At 43.4% G+C, this 19,315-nt stretch overlaps 1 protein-coding gene across 1 annotated transcript in view; it reads right to left on the reverse strand.

Annotated features, from left to right (window-relative positions):
• Positions 1-4,996: 4,996 nt before the first annotated feature.
• The window catches only part of LOC143346715 (uncharacterized), a 46,721-nt gene continuing 32,402 nt past the window's right edge, over positions 4,997-19,315 (reverse strand). Inside the window, exon 3 of the mRNA XM_076775104.1 lies at positions 4,997-8,758. Coding sequence (XP_076631219.1) covers positions 8,495-8,758 — 264 coding nt within the window. The 3' untranslated portion in view covers positions 4,997-8,494. The remainder of the gene's footprint in view (positions 8,759-19,315) is intronic.

A 19,315-nucleotide genomic window follows, 5' to 3' on the forward strand; every position in this document is an offset into this window, starting at 1 on the left:
GCGTCGAGATATTCCACGCTGCGAAACCGGAGGTAATAATACGGTATTCCACTCAATCATATCGACTCCGCGATGAGTTCCGGTAATGGGCACGCGGTACGCCAACCGGTTTCTACAATTCTCCTCTCCGGTTTCAGCTATCTTCCAAAATAGAGCTAATGATATACCATTTCGTGCAGTTGTATTAATTTCGACGAGACGCTGAATTTCATTAGGTTCTCGGATCGATCGGTGCTACCTTCCCACCTCCCCCTCCGGGCTGGTAACGAAACGCTGCGAATTTGTTGGAGCCTCGAATAGCACTATGTATTAAACGTAATGATGCCAATCATGACAACGATCATCGTCGGGAGTCGAGCGTGCCTTCGAGTGCTGTTAAGGTTTATCGACGTTCGTAGACACGCGAATCGTAGAATGTCTTCGAGCGGAATTCTACGCGAGCTGGAATATCGGAAATCTTCGCAAACTCTGACATTTGGGCCAACGATTATCCACCGGGGGGATTATATGTCGCCGTTTCTACATTATGATTCTTCGAAACGGTAAATCGATCGCGTATCGTGGCCAGTTTCGAATATTGCTAGCAATTTGCTAGCAAATTTGAGTGGTATTTGTGTATTTATATATCTGTTATTATATTTTTGAATTATTTTAGTATTTTGTATTCTGTATAAGTTTGCAAAAAAGGGCATTGCCCGTTAGAATATAATATTCAATAATAACAACTAAACTAGAATATTAACGAAACAGGAGCTTTGTAGAACGTTGTCTCCACCCCTAAATAAATTCGTATCTTACATATTTCTTATATTCTTACATATCAAGTGCATTCTGTAGTCTGTTGAGAATCAAAATTCCCCATAAATGCATAAATATCCGCAGTCTAATAATAACCAAACCACAATTGCATAAAAACGAAATGTCCCAACGATACCAAGATGGCGTCGCCGATGAAACGTGGCGCGGCAATTTCAAATGCTCGACGTTGTCGACGCGGTTCGACCGCAATGAAAATATCCATCAGGCGATGTTTTCAACCGACTAAACATTGTACCCGGGTACTCGTGCGTCGTTGAGTACCGGTTATGACGAACGACCTGGCATGGCGGGGATACCGGGAGGATCTCGTTCCATCCTGAGGGGCCGAGGCGTTCTCCATCTCTGGTCGTCTCTTTCTCGAAGGAAGTAACAGTATCCGAGTGGATGGATTCCGTGCGAGGTGTGCAGGGACCGTGTGGATTGTGTGCAGAATGAACGCAAACTGTGAGGGTAATTTGCAACACCGGCAATTTACATAATTAGCAGTTCTGAACTCGCGGCCCTCGACGACCCCCACCCTTCCCTCGAACCGCCTTTCCTTTTCCTTCGTCTGCTCTTCCTTTAGCCGACTCTCCGACGAATGCTGGATCTCGTTTAGAGGATAGGTGTCCTTATCGTCCGGCGAACAACCTATTCCAACAATACTTATTGTTGCAAGTTTTATCGAGCCACTTGCTCGATCATTGTTCAGGATGACCGAGGACTGGTAATTGTTGGGATCAGGATAATGACGACTCACGGTGTGCTTCCCGATAGGCAAGGTTCTGACCGATAAGCCGTTCATTTGTACAAGAATATTCTGTAGATGTTAAGTTTAGATGACCATTGGCTGTAATGGACGAGATGACCTTACCAATGGTTTCTCCGAAGATCTCTGTAAATGTTAACCCGAGAGGTTTACGACGGAGATGACCAATTGTTACGGTTGAGATTCAATGATATTTCAAGATTTAAAAGAATTAATATTGTTTACCTAATAAAGTAAAAGGAACCAAGGATTGCCAAACCAAATCCCTCAAAGTAATCACGAAAACGAAACTTTGGTTTTCGACAATTGGAATCTAGCATACACACAATTTATTTAAAGATTCTTTCGCGCCCAATACGTGGCCAACCTAAGGGATTCCTTGTATCACGACACTGACTTCCAGCTGAATTCCAACAACCGTGACACCCAAGCCAAGAAATCCAAGATTTCGTGTAAGAATTGCCCAACGCCCAGAGAACGTACGACGAACATCGAACTAGAAACAATTCCACCGTAACACGGCCGGGTCCGTAACGGGTAAACAAATTTAGTACTGGCTCCGTTCTTTTAATTAAGCCAGAAGGCTTGAGACACCGTAGATCGTGGGATTCGTTAAGGACTGCTGAACAGAACGTTCCCTCGATGTACAGAATCCAAAAGAACGTTACCTTTTAAAATCTCCCGACGTTGATTTCGGCCCGTGCAACGGAGATCCACGAACGATAAAGAGGATCGATAGGAGCGGAACGGCGCGCTAATTGCCAGATCACCGGGGTAATAATCGATTAAGAACGCCACGCCCACGAATATTAACGAGCCACGGTCGTGATTTCGACCGGAAAATGGACTTACGAGCTGCCGACAACAGGCGAAAGAACGATGAACAATGAGATCTATTAATTGGCGATCGTCGGCCGCGTCGATTTGACGTGGTCTCCAACTGGGCTTAATTACCGACCCTCGGTCAACGTTCCAATTAACGCGCTTAATTATCGTCCCGCGAACGATTCGCTCGATCTCCGCCTCTCCGCGTCCGTAATTCCGATCGCCACGATTAATCGAACTCTTTAATTTACCGACGATCGTCGCGCAACTCGTCGCCCGGTGACGTTTAATTATTTTTACACCGGTCGGGGCTCGATGGACCGTTTAATAACACGCTTAACGAGCAAACCGGCGAAATTGTTTTAAGCGTAAACAAGCACCATTCCGATCGACGAGCGTGTCACTTGATGTTCGACGCTCCTCTCGACAGGTGTTGACAAATCATTCCTGTGTTATATAGAAAAAAAGAACTGACAAGTTTTATTTTCTCCACTCTTCTTCGTACTGAATAACTTTTGCAAACACATATTCTCTTTCGTGTAATGACCAGAGTGGGGAAAACTGCAAAATGCATTAATTATGGAAAAATATAAGACATAAAGTAAGATACGAGTTATTATATTTGAGACAACCTTCCACAAAACTCCCATTTTATCAATTTTATTAACGCTAGAACTACCGACATTTAGACCAGGGTCACACGAGCGTTGAAACGAGGTCCGTTTTTATGTTTTTCCTTGTTTTACAATTGAAAATAGCTAAGACAAACACAGGAACGCCGATTTTGTCTGTCTTCGTTGTTTTCAGTTGCAAGACGAGGAACTGCATAGAAACGCACATCATTTCGACGATCGTGTGGCCCTAGTCTTATAGTGTATTTATTTGTATCAATGAAATTAAACCGATAGATGCTTGAAGAAATGTATAATGCAGGGTCAATAAATGTTTATTCATTTCCTCATACAAAACTACAGCAAATTAAAAAAAAATCCAGTAGAGTAAATTTTGTATAATTTATATTAGAAAGTAGGAGTCATTTTGACCACTTTGGTAGTTCTAGCGCTAATAAAAATATGAATTTTCACAAAGATCCGTAGTCTACTGACGACTTTAGGTTTCTCAAAGCATCGATTCTTGTGTTCCCAATACCGAACTACCGAAAATCGAACGAAAACGGAGAAGTTTCCCAGCGAAATGAAGGGAAACGGAAATTGCGGACCTTGAGGGCCCCGGGGTCGATGAGGTTCGGGGTTCAGCGATTAATCGTAATGATAAAAGATCGCCAGTGCACGGCGGTAATTGGCGGGGTCGGCGCGAAACGAAGCTCCAGCATCGTCGGTGTTAATCGACGTCCATCGAAATTCGATGATCCAACGACTTTTCAATAATCCCTATGCAAATTCTGCACGCGAATCCGTCGTCGCGACCGTGATTATTGGCACGCGTTTAAGCGCTACCGCTGACAAATCGTTTCCACGGAAGTGTCGTGAGTCCTGTTCGCCTTCCCAGGCCGACGCAACCCCCCCGATTCTTGTCGATAATCGCTTTATAATCGCCGCTTTCGGGACGAATAATTACGTCAGCCACGGCCAGGCTGCCCCCCCCCCCCCTCCCCTCGTAATTAAGCACCGCCGCGTCTGGTTTCGTGCCCCGAAACAACGAATACCGACTACAAAGAGTCGTTATTTTTACTCCGACGCCGAATTCGCCGCCTCCGTTTGGCCCCGCGAATTTCTGTCAGACGCTTGACCCTAACGTGCACTTACCGGTTGACAATTTAATGGCCCCTTGTCCGACCATAGACCTCGAGATTCCCTCCCTTTTCGACGTTCCTCCTAATTCACAGCTACGTACGTCCTTCAAAGTTTTGTCAATCCACCTGGAAATTTGCAAAGGAACGAATAGGGGAGGGGGATCTACAGGATTCGAATTTAATGGATTCGTTTTACTTACACCGGTCCTTTTGTATGTCTGGAACCAAACGATTTCCGATTCTTCGTGAAAATTGGAGAGTGTTCGTTATTTGGGAATATGTTATTTCGAACAATAGTTGTGTGGTGTTAAATGGAGGACAGTCTTGAAATATTGAATCCATTATTCGATGAGAAGTCTGTTTGATCTCTTGAAGACGTCCAGAATTTTGCTGAGCGACGATCGTAAATTTTAAGTCGATTCGTAACGCCGATAAGTGGCTGTTAAGGAATTACTGAAACGATTGTTCGGTTAGAGTCGTTGTTCTTAATGGCTGTCCATAGATTCGTATATCTGACTAGAGACAAGGAACGCGGAGATACGTTTGGTACTCGATGGCGAAAGGTCGAGATATTCTCAGCGACTCTCTTACTTTCTACGTTGGAAACGAACGATAACCAGTCATTTGTTAAGTAGCATAAATTAAACGCAAGATTTTTCTTCCTTGTTCCCCGTTCGATAATTTATGGTTTTCGAGTAACTGGACGTTCTTCGACGAGACTACGTTCGCCGAAGCGTTCGCAAATTTAAAATCAACTTTACCAAATAAAAATCTGTAAAAACGCGAACGTACAATTTCGCAGAAATCGCGGTCTATTTCCGAGGCTGGTGAATGAAACGCAGGCGTTTATCGTGAAGAGATGATATAATTTATTTCGCTATATCGTTAGAACACGAACCGAATCTTCCGATGATCGTACAATCCTACGCCTTTGCACGTCGAATAAAATCACAATTCTTTTATGTACAATGTATTTACAAAACGGACCCCCGAACGCGGCTAGGTAATCGTTCCTTTCTCGTCTCGAATTTTCCCGGGTCCCCTGGAACGAACGGAAGTAGCCGTTCGCCGAAGAGACCGGAAACGACGATACCACGGAGAACGATCGTGACCGTCGCCCGTCGCCGACGTCCAGGCGTCCCAGCTAACGTTCTATCGATACAATAATTTAAATCGTCGTTACATTTCGGAGACATCGATCGACAAAGGGGGAATACTGGTCGCTCGTGGGATCCACGGTCGGACCCAATTTTACTCGCGAACAACCGTTAAAAATCTCGGACTACAAAAATCAAATCGAATTATAAACTCGCGAATATCCAATATTTCTCTTCGGGGACACAACTATCTGAAAAAGCAAAAGATTCTGATAGAATTATAAATAGTTTTCGATGAAAAGAAAAATCTTTAGAAAATTACCTCTTTAACTTTGCTCTATGTTTCCTTTCTCTTTTTCTTTTATCACTTCTCGATGGATTCGAATTCATTTTGAAAACGAGTCTGAAATTTCGGTTGGTCGTTCAAAATTAAGATTGGCCCGACCACGGTTGGGACAACGACGTTAAATACAATCGCAAGTACAACTCGATTTTACACTGGGATTCTTCTCGCTATGGGTACGAAGTTTGGCACTCGCTTTCAGCATCTTCCTCTTCCTCTCCACATGCACTCACGGACACACAGGCACACGGACATTCATTCTGTTTCGTCTTAGGGGCTTGCTCTCGTCGCGATCGCGCGCCTCTGTCAAATTATTTACACGGTCCCGGACGAGATCCTTCGTCCTTTTGAAACGAGGCGCGGGACGGCTGATCCGCCTAGGATCACAGTCTACGATTCTTCTCGATATTTATTTACACGATTCGATGGGGGACACGGACCGTTCTATGGCAAGATGCGAGCGCGTCGACGACGATCAAAGGGATGGGACAACCCCTTCCCTCTAGGAATAGTCGAATTTCTCGTCTAAACAATCAATTTTCTTCGCTGTATTACGTATCGTATCGATCAGAATTTTTTACTGGGATTTAACGCGTTGATCGTCGAACCGAATCCATGAAATTTTATAAATTGCAATATGGCGTTCCCATTAAATTATTTTGCTCGTCTCTGTTTCTGTCACCTGAACATTGTGGCGATCGTGCGTATCATAGCACATCTTAGACTTCTTCTTTTGACTTTCTTTCAAGCAGAAACGTTCGACCACCAATTATTTGCTCAGATTGCTCTCGAAAGCAACTCGCGACTCGCACGGAATCAGGAGCAAAGAAAGTACGCAAGAAAATTTACTACGTTTTCCCCCGGAGAGACGTTTCCTGTGTCTTTTTTTTGGAAATCGATCGAGGAACTATGGTGAAAAAAGAAGGGGGATGAAATGAACGTCCCCGGGAGACGGAGGTCGCGGATTCGTGGAAAACGCGAATGGAAAAGCAGGGGATGGACGGTCGACGAGTTCCTTTCGAACGCTCGACGTCGCCGTTTCCGCCGGAAACCCGACCGTCTAGCTTCGCCGAGCCTCGAAGAACAATGCTTCCATTACCCGGCGTTCGAGGTCTTCGAAACCTCGCGCCACTTCCGTCGATTTCGGAAACTCGACTCTCGAACTGGAGGATCTCGACGAAGGGATGGGCAAAATTCTTTTCCCCCGAACAACGAACGAAAGACGAACAAAAATAAAAGTGAACAACATTTTTTCAATTCTAATTGTTGCTCGACAGAGGACGAATAAAAAGTTATTTTTGTGACCGACGGTTCAAACTTCCAACGGGTTGCAATATTATTTAAAATGGGAAAACTTTGGTAACTAGTAAAATTGTTAGTTATTGTGTTGCTCTTCCCATCAGATTCGATCGATTTTTTAATTTATTGTTTAGATATTTGAGCGGAAGATCGTTCGTCGAATAAAAATTACAACTCGAATTATAGGAGGAATCGTTCAACAACGAACAAGTAAAAATGATGAAAACTATGTAAAAAAGACTTGTTTCAAAGGATGCAAACTATACCAAAAATTAAATTCCACGTACCTTTGAAAAGAGGGTAATTTTATCTGAATCTAGTTTACCAATAAATGAAAAATTGTAATAAGTTTTAGAGGAACTTCGACTCCGGTGAGACCCCAGTAGCGTCATTTTTTGATACGGGGACCGCGTCAGTCTTGCCAACAGGAGATCCAGACGACCGTGCCGTCGTTCTATCGTTCGAGGTTAAAAACTTCCATCTGGAGTCACTTATTTCTAATCGTGCTTCGCACTTCGGTTTAATTCGGGCTCGCTCGAAAGGTGATTCCATCGATTTTTTTACATTCTCCTTGTATCCTTCGCTCTCACTCGTATCTTCAATTTAACCCTCCATTGCATCAATTGTGTCTCGAAGGAGAAATTATTACAACGATGCAAACGAGCTTATCAAATTTTCGACATAATCGATTTACAGCTCGACTCAAACAGTGAACAAAATTTACAATTTACGTTGGCAGGTGGAGCTTATAGAAAAGTAAAAAAAGTGATTAATGTTACTAGTATGAGTCTTGATAAAAACAGTCAAAGATCGAGATTGGTAAAGGTACTCAAAGACAAGATAAAATTATAAGTTAACGAATATAAACTTTGTCCACTTTTCAGATCACGAAACTCTCGTTTATGAATTAAAAAAGTAAAGTTTGATGCTTATTGAATGTCCTCAAATTATGCAATGGAGGTTTAAGATTTGCAGAATTTCCCGCAATTCCAATTCCTTTCCAGTGTTTCCACCGACCTGACTTCATACTTTCGCTCGACACGCTTCATCCACGATATTATCATGAATTACCAAAACGATTCCATGGAATTTCACGAACGCGAACGATTATTTACAAACGATTCTCTCTTCTGAAGAGAACACGCGTCGTCCACCTGCACTCGACGATCCCCGATTTCGAGATTTTCACAGTCTTCGAGATTCGTGACACTCGACGATTCCATCGAGGCTCGTCGTCCGGGCTATCCAACAGTTCTTCGATTCTCTTCAAACGACCCTCCGGGGAACTCCCGGGTCTCACCATCCGCGCAATCTTTGGAAATCTGTAGTAAACTAATCTCTGACCCGGCAATTCCACCTTGGGAAACTATTCGAAATAATTCCAAGTCACCGATTCCGCTCGAATTGTCGATTCCTCGGTCATTTTTCCGCGCGATTCCATCGATCATCGCGCGGTTCCGTCTAGAATCGCCCCAAAAATCCACGGAAGAGATCCTCCGTTAAAATTCAATCGGAGGTGGGAGGTGACGATCGAACGATCGGATCTCGAGGAGGTTTCTCGTCGGTCAGACGGAACTTCCGGCGCCTTAGTCCAGGCACAGAACGTCTAGCTACGCTTCGGAACCGCTCGAACACTCCTCGGCCTCCGGATCGATGTGCTCCTCTTCCTCCTCCTCTTCGTGGTGATAGTCACCGGTCTCTTGCTGCCACTTGCTCACGTGATGGGTATTTTTGTTGTTCGCGTTGTTGTTCCCGTTCCCGCCCCCGCCCCCACCCCCGCCACCTCCACCACCCGATTGCTGCTGCGCCTTCGCCTCCTCCTCCTGCTGCATCCTCTTGTGCTTCGTTCGTCGGTTTTGGAACCAGACCTTCACCTGCAACAACAAAACCATTTCCCTTACGGTTAGCTTCTATTTCTAATACCTAAAATATGGGTTGATTTACCTTTTTAATTGTAGTATTTACAGAAGTTGGTTTTAATGTTCGAAAGTAAAGAGAATTTTTTTTTAAATGTATACCAAATTAACCCCTTTGTAAATCATATTTACACTTTTACGAATCAAGTTTTCGTGTGGCATACAATTTAAATACGACTGTAAAGTTATTGCTTCGAAATAAAAATTTTATTGCACTAACACGAGATATTCATTTACCACTGAAAGTATCAAGAAATCGCAAGGAACGACAAAATAGCGTATTTATTTCATTTCTAAGTCACTTACGAGGTAAATTTAATTGGTAAAAGGGTTAATTTCAACTGTAAAACCTTGCTACAGCAATTGTAGGTTTTCTGAACATTATACAAGTGGTTGAAATAAATAAAATTAGAGATTTCTAATGGGGGTAAAATGTGAAACATAAATCTACCCCAGTTCAGAGGGGTTACCAAAGAGTTGGTAACGCTAACAATTTTGAAAACTATACAAAACAAACAGCCTACCATGACTCAGTGATTAGTAATCACAAACTCCGAGGCTTACCATCTTCATCCCCCGCACCCAATTCCCATTACTCGAGAGAATCGGTCTGTGAGTCCGTGCTCGTAAACAGTTTCCACCCCATCGCGAGACGATCGTTCGCGAGCATGATTCCCCGGACGTAGGCTAATCCGGGTCTCGTCAAAACCACGTTGGATCCGATGTTAGGCAAACATCCGTGCCCTCCGTACCGATTTTCCACCCCCCTTTCGCCGCGACAATGACGATTTCACGCGTTGATAGTTTGAAAATGGGAGCCCTTTCAACCCTTTTCTCCCGGAGAAGCGCGAACAGGACAATGTGTATCTAACAGTCAATTCGTGGACAATGGTTGGTTCTGGCTTTCGGAGCCCACCCTCGTCGGGGAGTCGTTTCATCCCTTTTTTTCCTCGCCGTGGGGTTCCGCGTCACTGACACGGACCATTGTAACCGGATACACCCCGTTTAGGGGTGGTTCCTTGATACACTGGGGCGGTTTATAACTAGTTGCCACTTAATTTGGCAAGCCTCGCGGAGGTCGAGGGTCGGGACACCCCTTCGGGGACTCGCCCCACGGAATCGATAGTCGAACGAAATGACGCGCGCCGAACCGTTTACGCTTTATTGCCACGCGATTTCAAGCGTCTCGTCAGGCATTTTTTAAGGGCTCTTCATTTCTTATTCCTCCTATCTTTCAGAGATTTTATTTTTCATTATATTTTTACGCACGTACGTGTTTAGGAGAGAAAAATTTGGAAATTTAATTTTACGTAATCCACGGTGAACGGGGCGACCATTTTACGGTGCTCAGGTTTGTCGTTAATAGTATAGTAAATCTTCGAGCTGCATGGTGTCGAGTTACGCCGATTCGTGGATGGTTGCGACACTCGATAATTCGCCGGAACCTTGCCCTTTCACCTTGCTTTCTCTAGCAATGTGTGCCACGTTTGCACGAAACTAATTTAATTCGAAAATGTGTACCAAAGGTGTGGATAAAAATTTCGTACATTTCTGGGTGATAAAGTATGGAATTCCTTTTCATAAAAGAGTACAGTAGAGCTTCGATTATACGACACACGGGGTATATTTACTTCGACTATTCTTTGGTAAATGTTATGAATTATATTTCATACAAACAAAGAAGTCACAGTCGTATGCATCCAGCAGTGACGTCGATACTAAACAGTTGACGACGAAAGCGTAGGAATTTTATATATATTTTATATATTACCTATTGTTGTGTTTATTAGTAATAAAAAACGAATTTTTAAGAAAAATCGACAGGGGGTAGGTGACGAAATTTTTCGACGAAATTAAAAAATTTCAAATCATTCTAAAAAAATTATTTTCAGTTGCGGGGGTCGATTACAATCATTTTTGGTGAATACACATACCCTCGAAATCCTTCACACTTTCAAGAAAAAAATTGCTTACCGAAAATATAATATGTACAGATTTCTTTTCGTAAAAGAGTACAGGTAAATCTGAATCTAACTAAAATTGTGAACTGAAATCGAGTACGGAAATGTATTGTTTGGAGATAGAAAGATATTCTAGGCGTTGCAAGCACGTTTCAATGTGAAATATCTTCAGTTCGAAGGCACCTTTGGTCGCGTGCACCTTTCCCACGGGTCGATGCCGAAAATTCGGTTACACGGAGCGACGAAACCCGGCGGATCGGTGCTCGGTGGTCGAATAAAATCGCGTACGTCGCGGCGCGGCGTCGCGGCATAAATCGTCCAAGCTGCTGGAAGCTTTTATGCGATTTTTACAACGCGCCCCCGTAAAATACTGGCGTCGATGAAGCGCGGCTCCACGGGGCTGACGGAGGGTAAACTCAGTTAAACCGAGTGTAAATCCAGCTGGCTGGAGTGTGTAAATCCAACGCCGAGGAGGGTTGCTCGTAAAGAGAGAGAGACAGAATCGGGGGAAGAGGAGAGATTGGGGGGACGAAGGGGGTTGAAACGTCGAGCTGATCCCGGGGAACGGGCCACCGTATAGGAGGCGGAAAGGGATGGTCGGGGTTTCCGCGTGCGTGAAGATCCGCCAATCGGGTTTCAGGACCGCCCGCGGTCTCCATGGCAACCCTCGGGGACAGAGGGTGATTACGAAATGGGGGTAACTCGATTAAACGTACGACTAGGGTCCTGCAGGGAGCGTTAGAAGCGGCCAGAGCCGTGGGGACAGGTTCATGGGGATGAAGCTACCGCACTGTTAACGGGGGTGCTCTCTATTTGCCCTCTTAATCATCCGTTAAGTGCCACAATCCTCGAAAAGTTCCCTGGAGTACACGGTTCCCACCTTGTTCGCCGCGAAATTTCGTCCGCGAGTACTCTTCGGACACGCCATTAATTTCGGGGCTAATTGCTCGCGTTGGCCGATAGTTTCAAGGCGAAATTAACCCTGGGAAGACACTACGTTGGAACGAATATAATGAAATTTGTCTTTGTATAGGCTGTGTGTGGGAAAAAATATGTAGCGTTTAAAGATAGTTTCTTGAAAATTCTTCCCCTTTCAGTTTTTCAATTATGAACAAAATTCTGGCTAGTAATAGTTCGAACACCCTGTGATACGCAATAAATATTTGTTTAATGTGGAACTTTTTCTTATTACTTTGAAGTTGTGATATAATAGTGACCTTTGGAAAATATATTCTCTTCCTTTTAATCTTTAATACGAGATTTTTTCAATATACTGTGTAAAGGAATAGACGATTTAGTAGAATCGCTATCATGAAATTTAAAGATTCGTGTAATTTCTTGACTACGAAGCGACCTATCGACGCGACAAATTGCAAAAAAATCGTCCGTCAGTCAACGTTTCGAAAAAGTTCGAAAACAATATTGCAGCGAAGATTCTGCATCCGCAGGAGGACGTCCGAAGTTATTATCCTGCCACGAGAGGAACAGATTGACAAGGTACATTGCTACAGAAGTAGCAATCATGGCATCAGGGGCAGCAAAATCATTATAAAACGATATTGCAAAAGGAGTTAGTAAACGGTCGACTCGAAGATCGTTAAAAGAAACTAATTGTACGTCTCTCTCAAAGAAGAACATTGAAGATCGTTCGGTTTTTGTGAAGAAACACGAAAGCTGCTATATTAAACGGAGGAAAACAAATTATTTGATCGAACGAGGATAAAATTAATCGATTTTCACGAACTTTTGCAACTTTTAAACAAGCAGTTAAATATGACAGTCATTTATGGATTAAAATTAAATACAAAATAATGGTCAAATTAGACAGAGAAATATTTGGAAACAACTAAAAAAGTGGTAGAATTTATGTGTATTTTTTTCTAAAAGAAACTCTGTGAAAGAGCAATTTTATTCATGATTTAAAGAATATCCCAAGGAAGAAAAAGTCTGATAGTTTGATCGAATAGTAGAATGAATAATAGAACCAGAGAGTTTTGTTTGATCAAAGTTGGGCAGGTAGATGAATGCGTACGAAAGCGTACAATATATCAAAAGGCGATGTTCGATCCAGGAAACAACCTCCGCGCGATAATCATACCAACGATCACTCAAGCTCGAAACGAATCCTCGAGATGTTCGATCATAGACCAGCTCAAAACGGTCTGAACAGGATCGGTCGATCTCCCGAACCTCAAAGCTATCCTGTAAACGATCTAAACCGGGGATGGGAAACCCGCGGCCTTTTCAGCCGTTCGCAGCAACCATTTTGCATATTTTAAAGGAAACTGCCACAATTTTTCAAAAATGGCAAAACAAAGTCCACTTCGTTTTTTTTTCACGTTGACTGCTGGACCAAAACTCTGATTTTAAACAATTATAAACTGCATGAATTAAAATTTGTCTTAGTATTTATTCTCGTGCGTATAACTCTGTTCAAATTTATTTCCTTTAACGTTTCAGCTTGAGAATTAACTGTTTCAGTTACGGAAGTGAAAGACGTGGCTGTCGGACTTTTCTGTTCAAATTAGTAAATAATAAGATAGACTGTCCATCACAGAGCAACTTTCCACATTCCTACGTGTAAATCAAAATGCAGTATACTCATGTAGATAGATCTTTTTAATGTACAGCCATCCTCAAAATATCGGAGGAATAATGTACATCGGTTAATTTTGCATTTACAGTGCCTCTTCTAGCTACACAAATTTGTAAAAAGGGCCCATTAAATAGTATTATTTAACCAACCAAAATTAGGAGAAAGGCCCAAAACGAAACGAACTGGAGTCGCGTGGGCAGCGGGCATCTGCGATATTCGAAAATGTCCATCGATCGAATGCCCGTGGAGGCAGAGCAATTGGCCCTGGCGGCCAATTACGCCCGCAGTCCGTTATCAATCGTCGGAATTTCCGAAACGCAAATATGGACAGGCATCCCGAAGAGCTCGTCAGGTCCGCGACTCCTTTTCCGACGATGCTGTTTCGCGCAGGTGCCGCGACGAAAAGGACGATCCCCGTCGCGGCGGGGTCCGTCCTCGCGCACCTGTGCGTCCAAAGCGGACCGACGGCGAACAAGGAGGACCGTCACGAGTCCCCGGCATTCGCGTATAAGGTGTTCACCTGTCACTTAGACGCGTTCCAGGAACAGCTTCAATTATGCGGCTCCCGCCGGAGGCTGGTCGCTCGCTCGCTGGCGGACGTGATCGCTTTTCCCCGGTGCGGTACACGCGTACTCTCGTTATCTCACGGACAGGATCGACGGACGTTTCAACCCTCGCCGACGTCCTCGCGCAATTTTTCGCGATCCCCGATCGCCGCGGATAGATATTAACCGTAATCCGTAATCCGCGCGGTAATTCGATCGATCGGGCCGCGCGAGAACGCTCCGCGAGCACGTCGAGTTCTCGATCGGTTATCTCGATCCCGCGGCGAGCCGTTCCCATGCCATTATTTTTGCCGAACTTCCAAACGCAGATGCCCCGTCCGTATCCTCTACCGATACTCCGCGCCAGAAGACCTACAAGGCCATGCAAGTTGATCCCGACCATCCATCGCCGATTAGGCTTAGGTTTCGCTGATCCCCTCCCCGCGAACGCCCCCTGTTACGGTGCTTCAACTCTTGATAACGCCAAATACCCGGATAACTGCACACTCTTTACTGAGAGTTTTTTTTATGTAAAATAGCCATTTGTGCCATTTTTTTTGTCGGAGCTCCAACTATTCCTGATAACGCGAAATACCCGGACAACTGCACACTCTTTACTAAGAGTTTCTTATGTAAAATCTCGCTATCACCATTTGTACTATTTATGTCTACCACAGCCCAGGACTTTCATTTAACATAATATATAACTAATTAGACTTTTCCTATATACAGGACGTCCAAAAAGGTTGAGACCAAACTTACACTATCCGTTACTGAGGCCAAATACATGACAAAAGTTCGTATGAACTTAATATTATAAACGCAGTTTGGTCCCACCCTTTCCGGACAGTCTGTACATTTGGAACATACTAAACAAGTAAAATAAGCACTCTTACAAACTAGCATCCACACGTGACGTTAGATTACGATAAGAAACATCGTGCGACGCGTATATGAAAAAATTAGTAATTTTTGTCAATTTTGGAGCAATTTTTTCCACCTTAAACCACAGCTCCGAGTAAACCAGTCTTCAGAAAATGGTTAAAAAAAAACGAAATCGACGCCGTTGCCTCGGCAGTCCGAAGCTCGACCAATAATGAAACTCGCAGAAGATCTTCCGGAGGATCGCGATAAAGTTTCGCGCGACCATTTTCCCAAATTTATTGGAACCTCGGTCTATAAATTGCGTAAAAGTCCCGGAGCTTTAATTATAATAAAACCCGTCTGGCTCGTGTTTCGAGACGGTCCGCCAGCATCGAGATCGACGAAAAGGAAATAGTGAAGCACAATCGCGGTATTAATTTCCATTAGCGAATATCCAATTTCCTGCGGCAATACAAAGAGCCAATCGGCGCGCACGCCAGCAATAAACGTAATTATATTTAACAGGGAACGTGAAGGCTCCGGTAGATTAGGCCTCCAACGCCCCCCGTTGCCTTTCTTCCCCTTCTATCGCCCCTTTTTTTCTCCCCCCCCCCTCGTGCCTTTGACGAGACCGACCAGACGTGGCCGTAATTAGAGTATCAATTATCAATCGGGTTTAATTAAATCCCGTATTGCGTTTCGCGACGCGACCCGCTCGTTTCGTTCCTCTTGTTCCTTCGACATCAGGCGAATACAATTTTTTCTCGACCGTTTCTTTCGTTCTATTAAATTGCCACTGTTGTTTATTATAATGCCTCGTAGTCGAATGGGAAAGAACAAATTCAAAGTTTAACGCTGCTTCTCTGCAGAGTTTGCTCGAAAGAAAATCCGAATACATATTCATAAAGAAGGGCAGTTTATTTTATGGTATCAACTATTGCTTGTTGTTTTGTTTAGCGTGTGTTAAAAATTGTTAACGACGTTGCAAGATCGACGATTTTCCTAAAATCATTCCTGCGACGCAACCCCCAAAATTAAGCGACAAGAATTAAGCAAACCAACCCCCGGGGGGGCGTTGAACGGCGCCAGTTCGAGCGGATACGATAGAAAAACAGGCGAACGAGGGGTTGGGTTTCGTTTTTTTCCACCGTATCGCGGGGACGAGCCCCGAATAAAATCTCCGGGGGTTGCATCCCCGGGCCAATCGCGACGAACGACGCAGTCCCGTAATCCCTCGGGGGCTGGCCAGTCACGCTCGAAACATTATTTTTAATCCCCCGTGCGTCCCGGCGATCCCGCGACCCCACCCCTCCCGATCGCGCGGCTAAATAAACTGGACGATATTATTTTTCAATTGTCGACAGCCACGCACACGCGCGTCCATCCTCGTGTTTTGTTAGGACGAAATTGAGCGTGATCGAGCGTTCGAGGGGGAGACAATTTCGCGCGGATATACCATCCGCCAGAACGCAAACGTTTTATTAGCGATGAACAACGGGGATCGTTCTTCCTGGACCGGGCCTTTGTAACGGGCCCAGAAACGATCGCGTGAGACACGTTCGAGAGCTCCGAGAGCATCGTTTAAAATCAGAGACACGAAGTTTTTTGCAATTCTCGATATTTCTTCAAAAACGAAAATAGACACGTTCCAATATTTGAGATGTAACTAATTTTCAGCGTACGAAAAGATATGTTATCATTGAATTTTGTTTGCTTAGTACAAATATTACAATAAGTATTATGACAATATTTCAGTGCATTTCGACTACCAGTCTGGACGTTAATATTCTGAATATGAAAATAATTGAAGAACAGTTCGTATAAATGTATGTATTATTTGTTATCGAATTGGAATGAGTTTCTATCGGGATACTGCAGAGCTGCAACGTGTCTCTTTAGTCGAACGATGGACCCACGCCATTCAAAGGATTTAAGACGCGTGGAACTGTTGATGACGTCGTTATTACGGTTCAATGCTGAATCGACACGCGAGAATCGTATCGACGCCCATTGCCTTTTGTGGCTTCTGTACGTTTCGAGAATTCTGCGATTCTCGAGAAACCTGTAATCTCGCCTGCACTACTCGTTTTGTTTTGATAATTATACCGGAACTGTTGTCAGCTTCAAGAAACTAATGACTTAAAGCTGTTAAGTGCAGATGGAGCAGCGAACGGGCGAAATTTCATTCGAATAACAGATGGCGGACGAAACCAACGGTACTCAAACGGCGGTACTCGTCATTTTTTTATCGGGTATCGCGTCGAATCATTGATTTCCGGTACTGCAGTCGCGCATTTGCGTCTCTCAATTTTTAGCAATAGACAGTACTTAGAAAATTCAAATGTAAGTTTCTTCTATCACTCGAAGCACGATTTATCAAACCCTAAGCATTTCAGTATCTTTTTTTAACGCGTTAAAGACAAGAAATACACAGCGAAATATGATAACGTGGCAAACGCAGAGGGACCCTTTTTGAAGGACCTTTACGAAAATTACCGTAACTTCTGAAATATTGAATATTTTTGTGTGCAAAAAATTGTACGTATTCTCCGAATATAGATCTAAATATACGCGTTAAAAGTAAACACAAAAATATTTCGCTGTTTACCCCCCAAAAATTCCAAAGGATCACTAATAAATTGCGTACTAGAATTAATGTTTCAACCCCTTAAGAAATTTTTGTCACTGGGATGTTCGATCAAAAATGAGGTTTCACCGATTGCAATAAAAACTATGGCCGACTTGTGAACCACTAGTCAATTTCATCGCACGAAGAAAGGTCTCGACGATATAGAGGGGTGAATCGCAGGGGCGGACGTTTCGTTCAATCGAGATCGAGCGTCACGACGGCGTACGGGGACGCCAATTTCGACGAACACACATTTTTTTCCGCCGTCGTGTATTTACCGACGGGATGGACGGTTTTTTTCGTCAATAAAACGCCTGGATTTCCGCGGGGATTAAAAAAGGGGGACGATGTTTTGCTAACAAAATGCCAAGCTTCACGTTTCGAACGAGGGCGCGACACCTGCGTGGATTAGCAGTGGCAGGTAGGACCTTCACAGAGAGAAAACAGCAAACCAATATGACAGAAACATTGATCGAATATCTATCGATCCCGTAGCTAATAAGTCGAATATTTATACACGATAATAAGCAAAGTAAAATTTTCGTAATATTCCAACGACAAACCATACATTATATCTAACTTTTTATCATTGAAAAATGTAAAATGTTTCATTCTTTTTCTGAATGCCAACAGGAAATTTCATTTATAATCACCACGATCTCTTGAAATAAATAAATAAAACATAGAATCTATCTGTCTCACAGATAGACTAATGATTGAATTTTCAGGAAAAGGTAGAGGACTATCGACACCTGGGAGTTTGCTTTGGGAAGAAAACTTGTAATATTTTAGTGGGCAAAGAGTTATAGCAGGGAATGGAAAGCTAGGATCGAGGCGAACGCAATTCTCGTCCCGAAGTGTAACGATTTCTTCGCTCGATCTCGAATCGACTCGAGGAGCTTCCTCGAGAGGCCGAGGCCGACAGTATGCACACGAAGTCGACGACACACGACAGTGACATGCCCGGATCGTGACGAGAAAACCAACGTTCTCCCCCCTCTGCGCCTCGTTCCATCCAAAAGGGATGAGGAGCGAACGAGAGAATCGGCTCCGACGACGAGCACCGCGCCTATCGTTTACGCCGATCGTTCGAATCGGGAATCGTCCGCGTTTCGGCTCTCTTTGACCAACGGGGTGGACCCTTTGAATTCGCCGATCGTTTCGAGACTCATCGGCCAACCTCTTTCGGGAATATGACTTTTTCAAAAACGAACCAAACTTACTCTTACACAGACTATTACTGTTTATGTTCTCTATATATCGTTTGTGATTATTCTTCTCAAGAATACAATAAAAATTAGTTGTCATCTTTTTTTTATAGTAACAAATTGTATTACGTATTATACATGGCATGAGCCATTTAAAAATAGAGATCGAGCACTTTTACATTGAATAAATCAATTTTTAATCGTTGAAATAAGCACCCTGTTCTATCCTATGAAAAACGGCAAGTAATTATTATATGAAAACTATTGTAAATTGTACTATATATGTTGCTTTATATGATCAGACGAAAAAATTAAATCTGCTATGTCAATATAACTCAAGGCGAGCAGTCAAATCCTAGATACTCAATTTTGTTCAACCTTCCCTTAATCGCATACTTATTTTTCCATGTTTTATTAATCAATAGTATCGAGGTTCAGTCTATCAAAAATACAATAACAGTAACATATAACGACTAATTTTTTAGAATGTAAATACATTATTTTAATACCTACAGTTTGAAAAATCAGATTTCGTTCGATTTTATGCATCGTTTCCCCGAAAATTTGACAAGGTGGACGAGTTCTATCAGCAGATTGGGATTCCAGCGATCGAAACGCCTAAGACGAACCAGGAATTTCTTAGCGAGCAAAGGGAAACGTTCTTTTTCGTCGAATAGCGTAATTATCGCGCGCCTTGCGGTCGAGGCTCCTC

The sequence above is a fragment of the Colletes latitarsis genome, chromosome 10 (assembly GCF_051014445.1).
Source record: "Colletes latitarsis isolate SP2378_abdomen chromosome 10, iyColLati1, whole genome shotgun sequence".
Classification (NCBI taxonomy): Eukaryota; Metazoa; Arthropoda; class Insecta; order Hymenoptera; family Colletidae; genus Colletes; species Colletes latitarsis.